We start from the raw sequence: 7373 nt of genomic DNA on the forward strand, positions 1-7373 counted from the left end.
AAAAAAGTAAAACAGATTATTTTCCAAAGCATTTGCAGTGAACATTCATTAATGTTCCTCATTTGTTAGGACCTTCAGAGCAAACCAGGATGCAAGGTTGGTGAGCTTTCTGTGCTTGCAGGGCCTGGTTAAGGTTTGCAGGGCCTGGTTAAGGTGGTTATGAAGCTACAGGAGAAAAGCCCCCTGAAATTCCCAGTGGTCAGGCAGATTGCTGATTGGTGCATCAGACAGATGAAGAGCATAGTGCAAACATTCCTCCAGGGCAAGCAGCTGGCAGGTGGCATCCCAGCTGATAACAAATTATTGTACAGGGACAGTTAAAAGTGCGTAGGTTATTCAGATTGATTAAAGTCATGTGTAAGAAGTTTCATTAGCAAGATGGTTTTCTGCATTCTCCTCTCAACAGTGAGATGAGAACACATTCCTAGCTCTATGATGCTGTGATATATGTATTGTCAAATGGGTGACTACTGAATTTAAATGACCTATTAATTACCTTAATTTCTGTGTCAATGTCGTAGGTGATGTGATCATTCAGCAGTTCACGTCATTTCTGTCTCTTGAGGCCAGAGATGAACGCTTCCGCTCTTTTCAGCCTTTGAAGCAGCGTGTGGATGTATTTCTACACTCAACGCTCAGCACATCCTACACTGACCTGTTAAGGTTCTGCCAGAGCCTTTTACTGCTGTCACATGGACAAGCCAGCGTGGAGAGAGGTTTCTCCATAAACAAGGAGGTGGAAACATGTAACCTTCTAGGTGAATCCTTGGAAGCACTGAGGTTAATATGTGACAATGTCAGTAGCTGTGGTGGTGTCCTCAAGGTGCCTTTAACCAAGGACCTGCTGGCCTCTGTGGCCTCAGCAAGGTCCCAGTACAGGCTATACCTTGAGCAAGAACGCAAAAAGAGGGAGAGTGCTGCTCAGACACTGAAGAGGAAGGCCACAGAGGAAGAACTAGTGGAGCTCAGACAGCAACACAGAGTCCTGGACGATGTCTGTGCCATCCCTGAAAATGATGCCAACAAGTTGGCCGAGGTGGCAGAGGGGAAGGCTGGGTCAAAAATGGCCCAGCTTATCACTAAATCCAATACACTCAGAAGGAGATATAAAGAGAAAAAAGAGGAACTGGATAAAATGGACAAAACTATTGAAGAAAAGGCCATGCAATTAAGACACTTGCCATAAAATTCTTTTGCTCATGAGTTCATATTAGGCCTATAGCACAGGTTTATGTTAAAATCAAATAATAGCAGTTCACCAGTTCATAGTTCATATAGCAGATGCCAGTTTGTAGCAGCGAATGCCAGCCAGTGTGCTGGAACTGTTCTCTTCATTGCACATTTTATGTAGTTTGTTTGATTTTTATTCACAAAGTGAAATAAATGTGTGCAATATGTGGTCAACATCAGTGAGTCTCTAAATCTATTCTCTTGTGTATAGTGTTATATATGTCAAAATCTGCTTCAACATTAATAAGGTCGCTGATTAACACTTGAAACTCAGTGTCATGATGGTTTAAAAAAAATCCGAAGGTAGTAAAAAAAGGTATTAAATTTAACTTAAGGATTGCTGTATATACCCTGTAACCATGAGACGGACACAGAGGCTCATCACTTATCATCTGTAATGAACTAACACTACAGCAAAACCCACAATATACTCCAGTCTGTCGTAGCTTAAAATTCAACCGGATTAAGATGAGTGACAAGGCAGACAGCCGAGGGAGGGAGGGAGGGAGGGAGGGAGTGGAGCGGAGCAGAGCAGGGCTGTGGAGCAGGGCTGTGGGCACTGCAGCGAAATGTGTGTGTGTGTGCACACAGGCATGTAAACGTACTGTTGGAGAGAAGAGGGAGTGAGAAAGTACAGCTGGTATCAGCACATCAATAGGACAGATAATAAGTATTGAAACTTTTCAAATATTCAGAATCTGTGTATCAAAAAATCTGTATCTTTGACAACACTACTTCTTGGTATTCTCTGACTTTGATGAGGAGCTTCTATGAACCAGGTGCAGTGGCTGTTCAGTGTACTACCTAATCCATTTTAACCTAAGCAGCCAAGCTGGTATGTTTAGTTCTTACGTTGTCTGTAGTGGTCACCTCTCTTCATCAACCACACCTACATGAAACATTTGATGTTAGGGTAAATCACGTTTTGTGTGCTTCAAGCTTGTTAGGCATTTCATAATGTGTCCAACAGTTCCTGTGAAAGGACGGTTGGTATTTTTATATGTGGTTTCATTTCATTGTAATCTTGTATTTATATTCTTCCCTCCAGCTCTGATCACAAAGTCAGACTCAGGCCAAGACTCATCGTCCCCCTCCACCACCCCACATACACTAGGCTTCTCATCCTCGTCAGCCACCCCACAGACCCATGCCACACCCACCTCCCAAGTCCTGCCTCCTCTGCCCCTGGCCCAGCCTCAGCCTCCCCCACGTGTGCCTCCTACGCCCCCTTCCCACACACCCCATCTGGGACCCCAGTTTCCCCTCTCAACTCCAGATGTCTTGGCCCAGGGCATGACCTCTGTTCCCCCTCCAGCTCCAACACACCCAGGCCTTCATCCTGCCCCGATGCTGCAGAGCTCTCCCGCCCTCATCAAGGTAAGGAGATGGAGGAGAGCGAGCTGTCATTGTTATAATAGATTTGATAGCATTTTCTAAGCTCTGATCGCTGATGCCCCAGCAGCAAAGGAAAAGCCAGAAGAGGAAAGCAGACACCACCACCCCCACAGCTAACGACCAGCTCAGTGAATCCTCCCCCGTCTCTGCTGAGGCTCGGCCGCGCCGAGAGAGCAGTCGCCCATTAAAGCTACCGAAACGAGACGCATCGCAGCCAGACTCTCAGCATCACCTGGGTGGTGGTTTGGAGACAGGAGGGACGATAATGCCGAAACGTCAGGAGCAGTTGCGTTTCTGCGCACGCCTAGTCAGGGAGATGCTGTCGAAGAAGCACGCAGCATATGCTTGGCCTTTTTATAAGCCTGTTGACGTGAAAGCTCTTGGTCTCCATGACTACTATGACATCATCAAACACCCGATGGATCTTGGCACCATGAAGGTGATTTTATTACATTTGGCGATCAACATATAATAGTAAAATCCTGAGGTTCAATACCCAGCCTTGACCTCAGTAATCTGCAGCTTTTATTTGGCCTCAAAAACAGACCGACTTAATGAATTAGGAAGGATTTTGATGAGGATGGTACGTTTCTGTTTGTTGTCTTTAGAAAAAGCTGGACAACAGACAGTACAGAGATGCTCAAGAATTTGCAGCAGATGTCAGGTTGATGTTCTCCAACTGTTACAAGTACAATCCTCCAGACCACGATGTGGTTGCCATGGCGCGCAAATTACAGGTAAGCAGCACATTTCACAAAATGTTAAGCAGACCACTGAAAACAATATATACATTAAGTGCCCAGAAGTATTTGTACACCCCAGTAAACATAAGAGGAAGCAAACCCCTGCAGCCAGGTTCCCAAATCCTGTGAAAATCCTTCCAAAAAGAGTGGAGGCTGTTGCAGCAACAGATTAATGCTCATGGCTCTGGACTGAGATGTTGAACAATCATATATGGTTCTGGTTTACATTCTTTTGGCTATATGGTGCATATGAACAGGTGCTGTGACTAGGTTTCATTCTACATCATGGCAAATTAGTAAAACACCTCGGTTTATTATTTTATTATTTTGTGTGAACACACAAGCCAGTTGAATGATCCACTACTGTGACAATGTCATAAACTTAACATGGCTAGTCACACAAAGGTGTAAACATGTTGGCACACTTCTTCAAGAAATTCTAGACACAGTTACAGAAACAAATGCACTTAAAATGAAGTGAGATGTGTGGCAGTGGGTATGTTAGTTAAATGCCTTTCTTTTGGGCTGTTGTCCATAAAAATGTACTGTAAAAATTGTGAGTACACCTTTTTATTTGATGATTGTGAGGTCTGATCAGCAGATTTTGTCTTCTTATTTGGGACATGTTCGAGCTTAGGGTGGATGCACAATACTTTTGCCTCTATGCTGTTTTTTCCTGAAAAAAGGAAATATACATAAGGTATATTAGGCTCTCAATTTTTCCTACCCATTGCTCTCTCTCTCAACAGGATGTGTTTGAGATGCGTTTCGCTAAAATGCCTGATGAGCCAGAGGAGCAGGCCCCTGTTCCCACCCCCTCATCGGCTCCCCACCCCGCCCCCTCCACTCGACCGGTCCCACCTCCTGCTGTCTTGACGACAGTTCCAGTTCCTCTGAATCGGAGTCCTCGGGAGGAGACTCAGAACAAGAAAGGAAACAGCGGCTGGCTGAGCTACAGGAACAGGTTAGAGGATGGAAAATGAAAGGGGGAGGGGGGGTCTTAAGAAACACAACAGGTGGGCCAGACAGAACAGCTTTACTGAACATGGGTAATTGTTGAAACATGGAGAGATCATAGTGCAGGCTGCTGTCTTTATATCTTTTAACTCTGTGTGTGTCCTCTAGCTTAAAGCTGTCCACGAGCAGCTGGCAGCACTCTCCCAGCCGCAGACAAGCAAGCCCAAGAAGAAAGAGAGGGAGAAGAAGGAGAAGAAGAAAGAAAAGCACAAGAAGAAGTTGGGTCCAGAGGAGCCTCTGGAGGCTCCTCCCCCTGCGCTGCTTCAGACTTCCAAGAAAAGCAAGAGTGGAAAGGAGCCAGTCATTGCGAAGAGGGAGAGGAAGAACCCTGGGTAGGTTTTACTGAGGCAATAAGATAAGTGATGCAAATGCATCTGTGTTAACTGGAGCTAATCAAATCATTTGTCAATCACAGTAAGAAGGAAGGAATTAAAAATAGTCGCCCAGCTGTGCCCCCTGAGCCTGGACCCACCCCTCTCGTTCCCTCAGCCTCTCTCGAAGTAGAGGATGACATGGGTATGTGTCGGAGAGAGATGCTGAGCATGATTTTTGTGTCCGAAAATGTTGGTGTCTTTGACAGTGGCCCATTATCAGCCTGCTGTTAATGCTGTCCTCTCCAGATGTGTTTGGGGGCGTGTCCGACGACAGATGCAAGCCAATGTCTTATGAGGAGAAGCGCCAGCTGAGCCTGGACATCAACAAGTTGCCCGGAGATAAACTGGGTCGTGTTGTGCACATAATCCAAACACGTGAGCCTTCACTGAAGAACTCCAACCCGGATGAAATCGAGATCGACTTTGAGACGCTGAAGCCCTCCACACTGAGAGAGCTGGAGAAATATGTCTCCAGCTGCCTCAGGAAGAAGAAGAAGTCTTCAGGTAGGTCCTTTTTGTGCTGAGCACTTGTTTTGGACAACTACGTGATTTTTCCAGTGACTCTCAGGTCAGTCTAGGCACTTGGATGTCATTAAATGCCATTGCATTTGAGATGAACTGTTAGATTGTCTCAGATGTGCAGCGAAACATCTACAGGACTACATACAAAACCCGTTACATCTGCTTTACAGCAACTGGGAAAAATGTCTGCTCGGTAGGGATCAATAAAACGAAACACAAGACCACTGCATACTACTGAACATATTACCACTCAGTATTTGAAATTTGTATTGAGGTGGACATGATTTGAAATTAAATGTTTTAGACAAGTCAACATCTTTGTATTTAATTCATATTTAATAGGTAACAACTATGGTTGAGTGATTTATTAAATATAATTTTTGATTTTCAGTGAAATAACATCATAATATTATTACCTTATAAAAATTTGTCTGAATAATTGGTTTTGATCAAGACATATCCCAGCCTTGTTAACAAGCCATCTGATGCTTTTTAAAGAACCTCATGTTATTGCATTCACCTTATCATTTTTTTTGAACACCAACTAAATATCTTGTGATTACAAAAGTGAAGCAGAAGCTGTCAGTGCATCGGTTTCTGAATGTTGTGGGTGTGTTTGTTGCAGTAGAGAAGCCTCAGGAAATGACAAATGTGACAAAGATGATGACAGGATCTTCATCTTCCGGCAGCAGCGACTCCTCCGACAGTGAAGACTCTGAGAATGGTACCGTACACACATCACCATGGACAGCCACATCATTTCTGCATAGCTAATAGTTGTAATTCAGCATATAATTTTTCCTCTTTTAAGATTCCGGTCTGCTTCCCACGCTGTCTCTGCCTTCAGGGCTGGTTCCCAAGCAGCAGAAGACCTCAACTAACAAAGACAGCAAAAGACCACACCACCAGTCCCTCAGTAGCGGAGCTGGCCCAGTTGGACCTCAGACTCAGCCCCAAGTGGTCCAGTCCAAACCACCATTTGTTCCCCCTGTCCCTGTCTCTGTCCCATCTCTGGACACCTCCCAGCTGTTGACTTCAGGATTTGATCCTCTGGCCCACTTCATGAACCCACACATGACGCAGTCGAACGCAGAGTCCAATCCAGCCATTACTGCAGCTGGTGTCCCTGTCACCTCTGGCCTCCTCAACACAAACACACCCAGTAGTCAGACGCCCACTGAGACTCACCCTTTCCTAAACCAGCATCCAATTGTTCCTTCACCAGGTGTGTAACACTGTGCTCTTACTTCTTTTTCAATATAATGGAAAGGGAAATTACATGAACGTAAATGGTTTTTAGGGCTGCAACTAAAATAACTTTCATTACAAGTTAATTTGCAAAACAAATTTTCTAGTAAACCAGTGGATTGTTTGGTCTATACCAGGGGTCGGGAACCTTTTTGGCTGAGAGAGCCATGAAAGCTACATATTTTCAAATGTATTTCCGTGAGAGCCATATAATATTGTTTTACACTGAATACAACTAAATGCGTGCATTTTTAAATAAGACCAACAATTTGAGTATAATAAGTCTCTGAATTTATTCTTTTTAATAACGTTGTTATACTGAAGCTAACCAATAATAAATAAAATACTTCTTACCATTAATGCGACTTCTGGTGCTGCATGATTTTGCTGATGGCTTTGTAGTCTGGTTGATACGTGGTGAGGTTAAGCTTCATGCAGGCGTTGAGGCTTCCATCCGTTAAACATGATCGTAGGTTGGTCTTGATGTTTTTTAGATGTGAGAACAACTGCTCACATGCTTACATAGAGCCAAACATGGTTAATAAGGCAATACTCACACGCTGCAGTGTGTGGTATGTGACAGGAAGCACGTTCCAAGTTTTGACAACCAGCTGGTTTGCAGGTTGAAGTTTTTTCATTTCTGTCCACTTGTGTTTGCTCGCCAGCTCTGCTTGTTGTCGTGCAAGTCTTTTCAAATCAAATCTTCATTCAGTGACTTGAACTTATTCACCCACATGTCTGAGGCCTTCAGGTCAGCAACTTCTACCTCAAAATCTCTGATGGAGACACCAGGGATGTAACTCAGGTCGACTTTGTCCACTGCACACTCGTGTGGATGAGTGAT

General features: G+C 44.3%; 2 protein-coding genes across 3 annotated transcripts in view; both read left to right on the forward strand.

The window, feature by feature from the left end:
* LOC109972150 (bromodomain-containing protein 4-like) overlaps positions 1-7373 on the forward strand; it is a 22712-nt gene that overhangs the window by 8319 nt on the left and 7020 nt on the right. The window contains 10 exon segments of the mRNA XM_020620826.1: positions 2279-2607; positions 2690-3064; positions 3234-3362; positions 4118-4223; positions 4226-4332; positions 4494-4717; positions 4801-4901; positions 5006-5263; positions 5907-6005; positions 6093-6506. Coding sequence (XP_020476482.1) covers positions 2279-2607; positions 2690-3064; positions 3234-3362; positions 4118-4223; positions 4226-4332; positions 4494-4717; positions 4801-4901; positions 5006-5263; positions 5907-6005; positions 6093-6506 — 2142 coding nt within the window.
* Positions 7-1526, forward strand: LOC109972151 (uncharacterized). 2 transcript variants are annotated; one of them, XM_020620828.1, is made up of 2 exons: positions 7-96; positions 522-1526. In XM_020620828.1, the coding sequence occupies exons 1-2, from the start codon at positions 90-92 to the stop codon at positions 1184-1186; spliced, it is 672 nt and encodes a 223-aa protein (XP_020476484.1). In that variant the 5' UTR covers positions 7-89; the 3' UTR covers positions 1187-1526. The 2 variants fall into 2 exon arrangements, with proteins under 2 accessions (XP_020476484.1, XP_020476483.1); XM_020620827.1 differs by lacking the exon at positions 7-96 and adding an exon at positions 116-292.

Source organism: Monopterus albus, unplaced genomic scaffold, assembly GCF_001952655.1.
Source record: "Monopterus albus unplaced genomic scaffold, M_albus_1.0 scaffold249.1, whole genome shotgun sequence".
Classification (NCBI taxonomy): domain Eukaryota; kingdom Metazoa; phylum Chordata; class Actinopteri; order Synbranchiformes; family Synbranchidae; genus Monopterus; species Monopterus albus.